Source organism: Gossypium arboreum, chromosome 6 (assembly GCF_025698485.1).
Source record: "Gossypium arboreum isolate Shixiya-1 chromosome 6, ASM2569848v2, whole genome shotgun sequence".
NCBI lineage: Eukaryota > Viridiplantae > Streptophyta > Magnoliopsida > Malvales > Malvaceae > Gossypium > Gossypium arboreum.
In genome coordinates, this window is record NC_069075.1 from 95579984 (window position 1) to 95595043 (window position 15060).

The window sequence follows — 15060 nt, forward strand, 5'->3', positions numbered from 1 at the left end:
CTTTTCCTTAGTATTTTCGGCCAAAGAAGAGAAAATGGATGAACAAAATTTTTCTTTTCTCTTCCACAATGCACTGCAAGGGGGGTTTCACTCACACACACACATTTTTTTTTTTCTTTCTTTATTACCCATACTCATTTGTTTATTGTTTCTCCCTAGTGCACCAACAAAACATGTTTCATGACATGTTTAGCCCATGATTCCTTGTCATGGCGGCCACTTCATGTTAAGGGGAAATTTGACATGCAAATCCCTTATTTTTGCATGCATTATCAACTAGTCATCCCACATTTCCCATCATACTTTCAATGTTTACTACTAGGCCCTTTCTAGTGAAATTCACATTTATAACTCTAAATCGAAACATCAAAAATGTCACACATGAATTAACACATATTATAGGCATCAAAATAAATTATAAATTATTTTTATGCCTCAGTTTTGTGGTCCCGAAACCACATCCCGACTAGGGTCAATTTTGGGATGTCACAAAATATTCCAACTCAATTCAGTGTCCTTTGAAACACAAATCCTACCACGGAATCTCAAACAACCATCGGAGTCACTCAGAAAATCCGGTTCACTACTGGACTTACACTGAAATCTCTTAGCTTGCAACTCTTTATCAACTCTCTGAGCATCGAAATCTATTGAAGAAAAGTCAGTCTAGCTCTCAACTCGGCTAGAATCGAACCATCATCGGACCAAGTCAACCATGTATTCATAGCCCTTAAGGCAAACAACAACTTCCTACTCAAAGCATCAGCGATCACATTGGCCTTACCCGGATGATAATCAATCACAAGCTCATAATCTTTTAACAGTTCCAACCATTTTCGTTGCTGCAAGTTCAATTCCTTTTGAGTCATCAAGTACTTAAGACTTCTGTGATTGGTATAGACATGGAATTTTTCACCAAATAAACAATGTAATCTTTAAAGCAAACACTATAGCGGCCAACTCTAAGTCATGTGTCGAATAGTTCTTCTCGTGAGGCTTCAATTGTCTCGAAGCATAAACTACGACTTTACCCTCTTGCATAAGTACACATCCCAAACCATTTAAGGAAGCATCACTATAAATCATGAATTCTTTACCTGACTCGAATTGTACCAAAACTGGAGCCTCGGTCAATAAAGCTTTTAATTTCTCAAAACTCTGCTGGCACTTTTCTGTCCATTCGAACTTGACATCTTTCTGTAACAACCTCATCATCGGAGTAGCAATCATGGAGAATCCTTTAACAAACTGTCTGTAGTAGCCGACCAAGCCTAGAAAGCTTCTAACCTTGGTTACATTCTTCGCATGGTTTCCATTCAACAATAGCCGAGATCTTACTCAGGTCAACTCTAATACCATCACCCGAAACAATGTGGCCCAAGAATCTAACTTCTCGAAGCCAAAACTCATTTTTACTAAACTTAGCATACAACTGTTTGTCTTTCAAGGTTTGCAAAACATTTCTCAAGTGTTCAACATGCTCAGATTCATCACAAGAATAAATTAATATGTCATCAATAAAAACAACAACAAATTTATCCAAGTACGGTTGGAAAATACGATTCATTAAGCCTATAAATGCGGCAAGAGCATTCGTTAAACCAAAAGGCATGATAAGAAATTTATAGTGACCATACCCCGTTCGAAAAGTAGTTTTTGGCACATCTGAGTCTTTCACTCTCAACTGGTAGTAACCGAACCTCAAGTCTATTTTAGAAAACCATGTCGCTCCTTTCAACTGGTCAAATAAGTCATCAGTTCTTGGCAAAGGATACTTATTCTTAATCATTACCTTATTGAGCTATCGGTAATCTATACATAACCTCATAGATCCATCTTTCTTTTTCACGAATAATACCGGAGCACCCCACGGTGAAAAGCTCGGTCTCACAAAACCCTTGTCGGTCAATTCTTGCAACAGTGACTTCAATTCTTTCAATTCAGTCGGGGCCATTCTATATGGAGCAATTGAGATAAGTGTTGTACCAGGGACTAACTCAATACCAAACTCAACTTCCTTAATAGGAGGTAATCCAGGCAGCTCTTTCGGGAACACATCCGGATACTCACATACAACAGGCACTAATTCAATCTTCAATTCAGACTCTTTTTGTATTCAACACATAAGCTAAATAAGCTCCACATCCTTTTCTAATACATTTTTGAGTTGACATAGAAGAAATCACTATTGGCGACTTAGCTCACTCATCTGATTCAACCCAGAGAATTTCACCATTTTCACATTTCAAATCAATAACTTTTTGTCTACAATTTACTATAGCATCATGAAATGTTAACTAATCCATGCCCAAAATAACATCAAATTCATCGGACGGTAATAACATCAAGTCAGCCAAAAAACAATGATCTCTAATCATCAAAGGACATTACTTACATACCTTATCAACTAAAACATGCTTGCCTAGCAGGTTTGACACTTTAATCATAAATTTCGTAGACTCAACAGGCATATTCATATTAGATACCAATTTCATGCACACATATGAATGAATAGAACCAGGATCAATCAAGGCAATAACAGAAGTGTCATAGAGAGAAAAAGTACCCGTAATCACGTCAGGAGAAGATGCGTCCTCATGCGCACGTATGGCATAGGCTCTAGCCGAAGCTCTAGCTTCAGATCTCACTGATGTATCCCTTGTTACATTTTTACTACTAAACCCATTACCAGCATTTCTCGAGGGTCTCCTCTTTGTAGCCATACTACCCTGCCTTGTACTCTAAAATTTTTCTTTCTCGACCATCTCAGGACAGTCCTTGATATAGTAGTCTTGAGAACCACATCGGAAACAAGATCCATTGCTCACCCTACACTTACCAAAATGACCTTTACTACATTGTTGGCACTCGAGTTTGGAAGCTCTATCATTACCCACACTAGCCACAGACGTAGCATGAGATTTAAAACCCAAATTTTGCTTCTTACATTTTCTGTACGAATGCCCAATCGAAACATAAGAACGGGAATACATATCTCTGGATTTCTTAGACTGGGATGGGAGTGACTTACTCATCAGCCTCTTCCTTATATCTCGAGCCTCAGCCTCGGCTTTTCTCTTTTCATTAGTCAATTCCTCAGCTTTACTAGCCCAATCAATAAACACAACAAATTCTTTCAGCTTAAGAATACACACTAACACTCTAATGTCCTCATTATGTCCGTCTTCAAGCCTTTTACACATTTTAGCCTCGGAGGATACACACTCTCGAGCATACTTACTGAGCCATACAAACTCTCTTTCGTACTTAGTAACTGACATGCGGCATTGTTTCAAATCAAGAAATTCCTTACGCTTTTGATTAATGAATTGCTCACTGATGTATGTCTTTCGGAACTTCTCTTGAAAGAATTCCCATATGACCCTTTCTTTCGAAACCACTGAAATAAGCGTCTACCACCAATGATATGTCGTGTCTCTCAACAAGGAAATAGCACACTTCAAACATTCTTCAGGTGTGCACGATAGTTCATCGAATACTCAAATAGAATTCTCAAGCTAAAATTCCGCTTTCTTGAGGTTATTATTAGCATTGGCCCTAAATTCCTCGGCTCCTTGCTTTCAAATTTTATCAACTGGGTTCTATGAAATCTCATAAATTCCATACCTTGGGGCACTTAGGGTACGGGTTGGGGATTTAGAGGGGTGGGGAAGGTTGAGCGTTCGGGTTCGTTCAAACGAACTCCGCATACCAAACATCCATCATATGGTGAAAGGCTTCTTTGTCTCCTTCACCTCTACTAATAGTTGTGGCTCTACTATCAGACGGCACTACTCCTTCAGCAGGAGCAAACGCATTACTTTCAACATCATCTGCCACTGCTCTATCAAGATCCATTACTATATGAAAAACACAGTTTAAAATAGTCAGGAGTCGTCACACTATCACGATTTATGTATGGCATGTATAGCTAGACTCAAACACATGCTACGTAGTCTAAAAACTGAATAAACCGTAGCTCTGATACCATTAAATGTAACACCCCTTACCTGTATCCAAAGCTGGGATAGGGTTTAAGGTATTATCGGACTTAAACGTAACCAATCATACGAAATCAGGCCATAAAATTTTCGTTCAAAACAAATTTATTCATACATGTGCAAACTGTCCCTTATATGAGCCTACGAGGCCCAAAACGTACCTTAGGAATGGTTTGGGACTAAATCGGGAACTTTGGAAACTTTTGGGAAACTTAGAAAATTTTCATACTTTGGAGAGTCACACGCCATTGTGGGTAGGCCGTGTGGTCACACACACCTGTGTGGCTTGGGACACGCCCATGTCCTCAGCCCGTGTAACTCTCTCACTATGATGTCATCAACTAAATAAGGTCACACAACCAAGTCACACGCCCGTGTGCTTGGGTCGTTTGGCCAATTAAATTCCAAAAATCAAGTGCAGACTTCACACGACCTGGGCACACACCCATATCCTAAAGTCGTGTCCTTCACACGGTTGAGACACGCGGCCATGTCTCTACCGGTGTGTTTACACTGGGCAATCTGTTTTGCATTATTAGGGTGCATGGGATACACGGCTAGATCACACACCCATGGGTCAGACCGTGTGTCACACACGGCCAAGACATATGCCCATGTGTCTAACTATGTGGACAATTTCTAGGCTATTTTCCAACCTAATTGCCACCTTTAAAAACTCACATACTTATACTCACTTCATGGCATGCAACATGGCACATTTGGCTACTCAAGCATTCACATTCATGGTTAAATTATGACTTGGTAATACCAACATATCACTCATTCAAACTATCATGCTTTCATATGGCATTCCACACGAATTTCATATTTGTCTATCATTTTTACTAATCGACTTTCAAGTTACCCACTTGCATCATCTTTATTGACATACACATTAATCATATTTCACATACTAAATATATATGCCATCCATCACACATATTAACCATAAGCAACCATAACCACATTAAAGCATAAGCACATTTGCATACATGCACTAATAATGAGGGTTACAACCCAAATACTCAATATGAGCCACTTCTCATGGCCATATACAAAATGATAATAATACTTTCATGAGCCAACTCATTTGGCTAATCAATATGACACGTAACAAAAAGACCAAGTCCCTATACATGCTATACTCAAAATGATGAGACTACCTATACCAAATATTCAATTGATAGTGTGATCAAGTCTTCGACGTCTTCCAATCCCCGAGCTAGCTTGGCGACACTATAAGAAAGAGAAAGGAAAGGGAGTAAGCATTAAAGCTTAGTAAGTTCACAAGCAAATAAAATATAACTTAAATAAGTATTAATCATACATTTAACATAATGAACATAATCTTGCATTTTATCAGATCTTTTAAACTCATTCTTCATATATATATATATATATATATATTCAAATTCTCACCACAAGTTCATCATATCTCATGACATTCTCATGAGTCGATGTACATACCTGTGCCCACTTGCACATAATAACTTACTTTCTCGTATTCGACGTATTTATCAAGATTACTCATTGAACTTCCTTTAGAACTACCCGTTGAACACTTGGAATACTATCTGATACAACGGAATCGCACACCTAAGTGCCTCATATGTAGCCAATGATACTTCATATCACATATCACATGTTGCTCACTCTCGAGCTACTCACGGGTCTGCTTACATACTCTGTCGGGTATCCGCAACACATGCTGGACTACCCAGCCATTAGTAGAATATATAAGACCAGTACCCAGATGCCAAAACATGTGCCACATACATCATGAACCCAGACCATAACTCAATGAGTTCAGATGTCACATATATCATGAACTTAGACCACAACTCAACAAGTTCAGATCACATAGTTCCTAGTGACATGTCACTTGTATCTTAAACTATTCCTAAGGTTCAAACGAGATTCTTTGATACCACATTTTTGTCGAACTTGCTCGTAACGTCGATTTCAATACTCAGCACCAATCACATATTCATGGGATAATCAAAGTATAATTCATGATAAAATTTAGGCAATAAACACATGATACTTAAAGCTTTTAAAGTATGGTACATGTTGCATTATTTGCAAATGACTTACTCGGTACAAAATGATAAAAATGAGTCCAATCCTTGTAAACCTTGTTTTTCCCCCCAATCAAGACCTGAATCATATTTTTAACTTGTTCAATACACATGTTGCTCATATGACACATAACACATACTTTGGTAAAATTACCTTTTTACCCCTAACTTTCCATTTATTTACACTTTAGTCCCTATGCTCGAAAAATGAAATGCATGCATTTTCTTTGTTACCCAAGCCTAGCCGATTCATATTCTAACTCATATCAGCCGATATTTCACATTAAACCACATTTCTACTGCCCATTTCTTCATTTTTTACAAATAAGTCCTTTTTAGGTATTTTCACTAAAAATCACTTAGTAAAAGATGTTTATCATACATCGAACTTTCATATTTCTCTATTAAACATCAAAATACAACCATGTCATACATGATTCAAGTTTCATACAAGAGCCCTACTTCAAAATATGGCTAGAAATGGATAGATCATGCTTCAAGGATCTCAAAAATGTAAAGAAAATTAAAAACGGGGCTTAGGAGTACTTACAATCAAGCTTGAAAAGATGAAAAAAACCCTAGCTATGGCTCTTGGAAATTTCGGCTAGCATTTGGAGAAGATGAGCAATTTTTTGACTTATTTTCCATTTTTATTCTTTTATTAACCAAATGACCAAAATGCACTTGAAGCCTTTCTTTCAAATTTTTCCTATTCATGCCCATTTTTGTCCAAAATTTTAGAATTTGGTCAAATTGTTATTTAAGGACCTCTAGTTAATAATCTAATGCAATTTCATGCTTGAAGCTTCTAGAATGCAAGTTTTACAACTTATTCAATTTAGTCCCTAAAGTCAAATTGGACATCTTAGGCATAGAATTTCTTCATGAAAATTTCACACAAACATGCAATCATATCATAAATCATCAAATTATCATAAAATAATTATTTCTATTTTAGATTTGTGGTCTCAAAACCACTGTTCTGACTAAACCCTAGTTCGGGATGTTATAGTACATTTCATATTTATCAATTTCCATATTAATATAAACTTTGGTATCAATAATCTTTGCCATTGTGTCATCATCCCTTTCTTTCTCCCTCATTATCTCAAGTTCCTTAGTGAGCTTCTTCGTTAGCCCCTCTCATCCTTTTTTAATTTTGCCTTCCCATCTCTTTAAATCTGATTGTAATCTTTCAAGTTTCTCAATTATCATGCCTGTTGATGATTCCCATGATGCTTTAATTTCTTACTTGAGAGACTCCTCCCTGGTCCACCACACCTCAAAATTAAACCATCAGTTTCCCATATAAATGTTTCCACTTTTTGTATTTAGAAAAAGTGGACAATGATTTGACATTAAATGGGTTAAATGTTGAATGTTACCTGTTGGAACAAGATGCCTCATTTTTCATTCGCAACTCCCCTATCAAGCCTTTCCTTGATATTTGTTTCTGGCAAATTCCCCCTTTCCCATGTAAACCAAACCCCCAAATACCCTAAATCCTCTAGTTGACATTCCTCTAGAGTCTCACAGAAGGCCTCCATTCTTCTCTCTTCTCTTGGTATACCTCCACTTTTTTTAAAAGAATACATGATTTCATTAAAGTCACCATTTACTAACCATGGATGATTTTGATCTTGACCCAATTTCCTTAACAGATTCCAAAAAACAATCTTGTTATTAGTATAAAGTGAACCATAGAATCCCGTGAATCCCTATTCTTCTTTGACACTTTTCTCCTTTATCATTACATCAATGTGGCTTTTTGAGAAACTTCTCAAATTAACTGTGATATCCCCTTTCCATGCCAAACGTAATCCACCACAAGAACCCTCTTCTTCAACATCGATCTCATTCAAGAAACCATAGCTCTTTCTTACCTTTTCCATACGTTTCTTATCAATTTTTGTCTCTATTAATAAGACCATATGGGGATTGTGCTGCTTTAAAAAATACCGCAGCCTTCTTACCGCTCATGAACTCCCCAATCTACGGACATTCCAACTTATGTTTTTCATTGCGTCCGGTGGGCTTGCCTCTTGGTAGCCGCCAATCCTATAAAGTTTAGAACATCACTCTGCTCCATATTTCAATCACCATACTTAATTGAGCTTCACCTCGATCCTCTTTTTCTTTGCATTTCAATCTTTTTGCTCTTTCTTCGTATACAACTCCTATATAGCAGATTTCGTTTTCTTCTTTTGGGGCTTTCCTCTTCCTCATAATGCTATCTTTCTTTCTTTGATTCAACATGGCCACTGGAGCTATTTTTTTCCAGCTTGTCTTCTTAGCTAAATTTGAATTATTTACCAGCTTGCTATTACTTTTATTCACCTTTTCAACTTTTTTTATTGTATATTCTTCCTCCTGCTTCTTCATTACCTCCTCTAATCCTGTCAGTTGTAGTTTTTCTTGAGGCCTCCAAATCATATATTCCCATCTTCAGGTGTTTTAATACAAGTTGGTAACAACACTGTACCTCCTATATAAGAGCATTGAGGCACCATCTTTTTTGAGAAAGCATTAAATTTCATATTTTCCTTCCCAATTAAATTTGATTTTGTTTTTAATGCCAAAGAGTATGGTGGATCATCTCTAATTTTATTCTTTTCTGCAAGATTTAGCCCAAGACAGTCTTTGAGACCATGCCCCATTCTTCCAGATTCAAAATAAAACATCGGTAACTTCTCATACTTAAAAGAAATTCATGATTTATATTTATTATTTATTGAGACAAAAATACCTCGTCGAAGGGGCTTCTGCACATCCAAATTTATCCTAAGACTACAAGAATCACTAATAATTTCAGATCTAATTACCCCTCCAAAAGTAACTCCAATGGCATGCAAAAGATCTTTTTGTCAAGTTCTAGTAAACACGAACATATTTTAATCCAAAAATGGTGAAGAATTAAGCCGAATCTAATTCCTTTCCATCAGTTTAATCAACCTATTAAATAATATAAGGTTTTTACGAAAGAGCCATGGCCACCCCTCCATAATTGTCTCCAGATCTTCTTCTAAATCAAACAAAATCAAAAATAGATTTTACCCTGCCATCTGAATCTTAAATTTCTTCATTGTCTTCCATATGCTTTTCATCTGTGCCCTAAAACTTTCCGGATTGTAGGGCTTTCCTATCCACATCGTACAGATCAGAGTTGGTTTCGCACTTTGTACCACCATTGAACATTTAACCAATAATTAAATTAGTTCTTCTGCCAGGAGGGAGATCTCATCCCTCCCCTCTCGATCACCGCCACCACTTTCCTCCATCCCAAGCTGTAGCAGATACTACTTTCTCTAGGACTCTAAGCAAAGCACTCTTGGCTTTTTTAGTTTGCAGTTTTTCAAAATTTTTATTTTTATGATATTTTACGATTTTTTTCCTTTTTTATAGTTTTTTTTTATAAATTTTAATTATTAATTTTTTTTATCTTTTTTTATCAAATAATGATTGTATGTCTTAATTTGAAGTTGGCATGTGAAGTTGTGTTATTAGTTGCAATGTTAAATCATAACAAATTTGACTGAGTTAATTAGGTACCTAAAAAGTATTCTAATTGAAATCATTAATCAAGTTGTATTTTTTACATACCTAATTAATTCCTTCAATTGTTTTCCATTTGACACTAACACCAATAACACAACACCATGTGACAACTTAAAATTAGGACATGTGCCAAGTATTATATGAAAATAAATAAAAATAAAAAATTTCTAAAAAATCTAAAAATTATAAAAACAATAAAAATCTAATAAATGGAATTTTTTAAAATTATTTTAATAAAATATAAAAATACTAAAATAGACGATAACTTGGACAAATAAAAACAAACAATCCTAAAAATTCTTTTTTTTTTAATTTTTAGGACATATGCTGCTATTTTAGTAGTTGCGAATACAAAAGCAAACTATGCTAGATAGGGGTGTTCAATCGGTTAACTGACCGGTTTACTGACCTGAAATAACATTAACCGAATTAACTGACCTTTCAAAATTTTTAATCGTTAACCGAACAAAAATTTTTTCAAAAAAATTAATCGAATCGAAAATTTTTCGGTTAATTCAGTTGGTTAACCGAATTAACCGAAAATTATATATTTTTTAATTTTTAGTTAAAATAAGTATAAAATTAACCGAATTAATCGAATTAACCGTATTACCCGAATTGCCCAAATTAATCGAATTAACTGAATTAACGAATTATTTTTATAAAATTATATGTTTTTTTATTTTTATTTTTATTTTTAGTTTTAGTTTTAGAATTTTATTTTTATTTATTAAATTATTTGTAATTTTTATGATTGAGTTGGGTAATTGGGTTGGGTTGGGTACTTGGGTTAATATATATTAGATTGGGTATTTGAGTTTATGTTGGATTGGGTTTGAGTGAATAGTGGGCTATTTATATATTATAATTTTATTTATTAATTTTTTCGGTTAAACTGAAAAAATTCGGTTAACTGATCGGTTTCAAACCGAATTAACCGTAACTGAAAAATTAAAAAATTATTAACCGACCTCCGACCGAATTAATTCAGTTAACCGATCAATTAACCGAATTCGGTCAGTTAATCGAATTTTTTCGGTTTCACCCGAATTTTGTACACCCCTAATGCTAGAGAATATTAACTTAGACCAAAATTTTCAAATTCAAATATCTAAATGAATTAAAAAAAAAATTACACGTACAAGTAAAAATTGCCCAGTTTATATATTGTCCCCCAAACCCTAGCACAAAATAGTTAGATTAATAAAAGAAAGTTCACGTGTTTTTAAATTTTAAATTGTCTACTCTGGAATAAATGCAGCTATATTTTCCCTCCAACGACGCTTCCAAACAAGTAATGCAAGTGAAGTTCCCTCCAACTTTGTCCCTCATTTCCCTTAATTTTCCACCGATAAAGGAATACACCAGGTAAATGCTGTGAAAATCCTTAGAAACTTATAACTGTAAACCTACTTTGCCAAAGAAAAAAAAAACACAGAGTAAATTCTTTTCCTTTTGTATTGAAAGGGCGTTAAACCCAGAATTCCTACAATTTGTAATGTCTTCTTCTGATACAAAATGAACCAATCAAAAAATCTGTACAGAAGGATCTAGTATTGAAAAGAATTCATATATCATCTTTTTCTAACTCTATTCACTCTAAATTGAAACCGGGAATGTACTCGAGTCTGGCTATTGAATGTTTGCTACAACTGCTCCTCTTAATAATGGGGAGAGTAGTATTTGGAATGCATACTTCTCTGTAATAAATTTCCCTTCTTGAGCACAGGTAAACTTAGGGTTCTCATTTCTTCACTTGCACTTGCTGGTGTGGAAACTTTTTGACTGAGGCTACTAGTAGACCCAGAAGAAAAGTACAATTTTGAATAGCTTGCACTTCTTGGGGACAATTTCACATGCTCCAAAGCCTGGAATTGGAGTTCCAAGGGATAGTCCCTCAGATAACCAATCCGGGGCCCTGCTCCTGTAGTCCACTTGCATGACAACTGCTTCCCTAATTGATAGGACTTCATTTCTTTTCTAGAGTTAACTCTTTTAAGAATCAATTCATCAGGAATGCCTTCTACCCCGTTTTCTAAATTATGTTCATCGGTCTTTTCTTTTGGAACAACTGAATCCTGTTCCAAAGCAGTGACTTCCTCTTCCGTCTCATAACCATCTTTCAAAGGAGAATCTATCATATTATCATAGTAACTTGGCACAACAGCTCTATGGTCACCATTTGACATCTCAACCAATTCTGTTCTTTTCAGTATTTCAAGATTTGTCAAGGTTCTGCTAAGGTTGAGGAGTCTCCTTGACTTGGGGTGTTGTTGAGCTGCACTAGTTTGTTGTTCCCTTGAATCAACGACCTCTTTGATAGAGTCTCTGACACTAATCTCTTCAGGCTCTAAGCTAAAGTCCTCTTCAGATGAGTTGCATCTAAGATGGTTACTACTTTGTTTTCCAACCAAGGTTTCTTCCTCATCCACCGGAGTCATCTGAATGTAACAAGTGGCACTGTCAGCATTTCTTTTTGCTTTAGGGGATTAAATGATACTTGAAGCATATAATATATATATATATATATTTCTTACCTTGACATCTGTAAGATCCATGTTGTTCTCCCTTAGAAATGAAATGAAATCATTAAAATTTTGTTCTGTAGGACGATAATGGCCACTGTGAGGCCAAACTGCCTGTTGAACAGAGTAATAGTAAGTGTTGTTAAGAGAGTGGCATAACAAAAGGAGTACTGAAAAAACAAAAGTTATGAAAGATATTATCCACAGCTATACCTTAAGGACACCGCTATCAACAACTAATCTTCCAGCAGCAGTGGTAGCACCTCCAGCCAAGAAGCTAGAATGTTGAAATGTACCCTTCCTTTTAATGCCAACATACAAGATCTTTGATGTGCTAAGAACAAAAATCCACTTAGCATTGCCAGTTTCTTCAATAGTATGGAGAAGCTTCCCTGTTTGCTTATATATAAACTTCCCATCTACCACGATAACTTCATAGGGCTTCCTTTCCATCTGTAAGGAGGATAATTGTTTCAGTGAAGGTTTGAACATAAACCCAGATAAAATTTGATGAACAAAAGAAATAAAGACCCACCGGACCAAGATATTTGATGCACTGCTGTTGAAGCTTGGATCTAGGACATTTCTCTATATTTACTTCTTTCCCTTCTCCAATGTCCAGCCTGTACTTTAGAAACAAGTATATCCATTTTCAGTTTCACTTTGTAGAAAAAGTATTAGTAATGAACCAAAACACTAGGTTAAAGAAAATTACCAGTAAAAGAAGGGCTCATGACTCTGAGAATGGAGCCATTGATTATAATAGAAGTGTAAATTGTGTCCATAGCGATGCCTTGGATCAATCTGAATAACACATGAAACAGGAATTAGTAATACTAATAAATAATAAAGAACTGCTGTAAACTAAATTCATTTTTACTGCAAGTGACTTACTGCCTCAAGCCAGTGTTGCAAAGCAAGCTTTTGAGCTTTACCGTTCTTCGATAAACCTTTTCCAACCTTGGCAGCTCTAGTTCTTGCCCTTGACCAACGTGAAATTGCAGTCTCATGTTTATCCATATCAAAGAATGAGATGGAACTCCTCTCGAGTTCAGCATAATCTAAGAGCTTCCACCACCTACATTACAACAAATAATTGCATTAGAAAAAAACAAAAAAAGTTATGCATAGAAAGGTAATATAGAACATACAAATATAATACACACCAGCTATGCTCAACAAGAACTGCACAATCTGCTAGCTTTCTCCTTGTTCGAAAGCTCTTATATACCTTCTGTAATCTTATTGCTGCCTTGTGTTGTGGATTGTTGGGATCTAAAACGGGTGATGGTTTTGGAGTCTCTATTAAACCATCTGGTTTTGGGGATTGAATATTCATTCGTTGGCTATTTAAACTGACAGCTTGAATGAGCAAATTCTCAGCTTTATCCAATGAAGGAGACTTAAATGAAAGCATTCTCCCCAAATCTCTCCCTTTAAAGCTAACAGACCCCTCCAGTATCATCTTTCCGGAACCTACTGATCTAAATATCATTGGCTCGGAATCTAAACTTCTGAAACTGGTGGATCTAACTGGTGCTTTGACTTCATCATCACCGAAACTAATGGACTTCACGGTGATGGATTCTAAGCCATTCTCCACATCACTGCATTTAGCAAATAGGCAGGAAAAAGAAACGCCCATCCCACAATAAAGCACACTGATTTCTCTGAAACAAAAATCAACTCAGGCGTTTTAAATGGTAAATATATCAAATTTATTGATGTTACAACAAACAAGATACAGCATGATTCATGTTATCCACAAAATGGTTAACCATTTTCACAAACAACACCACTTGTTGAACATATAACCCCCCCAAGCAAAAATAAAATAAAAGCTTGTTAACTTGAAAATCTACCATCTTAGTAGAATCAAATGCAAATCTTTTCTCTTCTTCACATTGTCTGATGAATGAAAATAAAGGGGGAAAAAAGAAGAAGCGCATTTCATTAATTCAAAAGCAAATAAAGAAACCCTTATCGACATCCTAGAACATGGATTCTTGATCTGCCAAGACCATTAAAAAAAACAGCAATATTCTCAGAGCCCCGCTTGAGAAACAAAAAAAAAAAAAAACACATTTCTAAAAAACATATGACTGAAAAATAACAAATTAATGGAACCCATTGCATCAAAACAAAAACCAAAAGAGAAACCAGCACTGGGCAAGTAAACAGTAGAGAATAAAGAGAATATTACCTTAAAAATGAAAAGCAAACAAATGGGCTAAAAAGAACAGGAAAGAAGCAGATTGTTGAGAATTTTCTCAGTTGTTTGTTGGATTTTGGTTTCAGATTGCTTTCTCTCTATCTCTCAGGAATTCAAACTCTTTCAAGTCTCAATGCAAAAATCAAACTACAAATACTAACTTCAACCTCGGATTATATTTATATGTGACGACCACTTCGAAATTCAAAGACTCAAAACAGTGTTGCCTTTGTTTTTTTTGTTTTTTGTTTTTTTTTCTACCACGTGGTTGCGGGCCTCCTTTCCTTTCTTTCAACTTATTTTTTGCCTAGTACTATTTTCCCTTTTTATTCCATTTTGGTACATTTTAGAGCAAACATTTTGTACTTTGTTTGAAAACATAGGGAAAAAAAAGAAAAGAAATTGACATCTTCAAAAGTAGAACATATTTTTAGTCTATATATTCAAATCCATTTGAATGATACTTTTTTTTTTCAGGCTGATTAGTAATTTCCTTATTTTATAATTTTACCGAACTAAGTACAAACAGAGTTATTTCCACCCTATTTGTAAAACATATTGATTTATCTATTTCAGTTTTGTTTTCAGAATTGTTCATCAATTTAGATTAAATTTTAATAAAAAATAAACTCTCATTAGACCTTTAAGAAAATTTAATTTTTTGAAGGTCAATTTTTATATTATATTAA

At 35.3% G+C, this 15060-nt stretch overlaps 1 protein-coding gene across 1 annotated transcript; it reads right to left on the reverse strand.

The window, feature by feature from the left end:
- Nucleotides 1-11069: 11069 nt before the first annotated feature.
- LOC108465089 (IQ domain-containing protein IQM2-like) lies at nt 11070-14594 on the reverse strand. The gene is made up of 8 exons (XM_053029950.1): nt 14363-14594; nt 13326-13829; nt 13054-13237; nt 12875-12963; nt 12695-12782; nt 12373-12612; nt 12172-12273; nt 11070-12075 (listed from the first exon to the last, which is right to left on the reverse strand). The coding sequence occupies exons 2-8, from the start codon at nt 13802-13804 to the stop codon at nt 11296-11298; spliced, it is 1962 nt and encodes a 653-aa protein (XP_052885910.1). The 5' UTR covers nt 13805-13829; nt 14363-14594; the 3' UTR covers nt 11070-11295.
- Between the last annotated feature and the right edge of the window lie 466 nt (nt 14595-15060).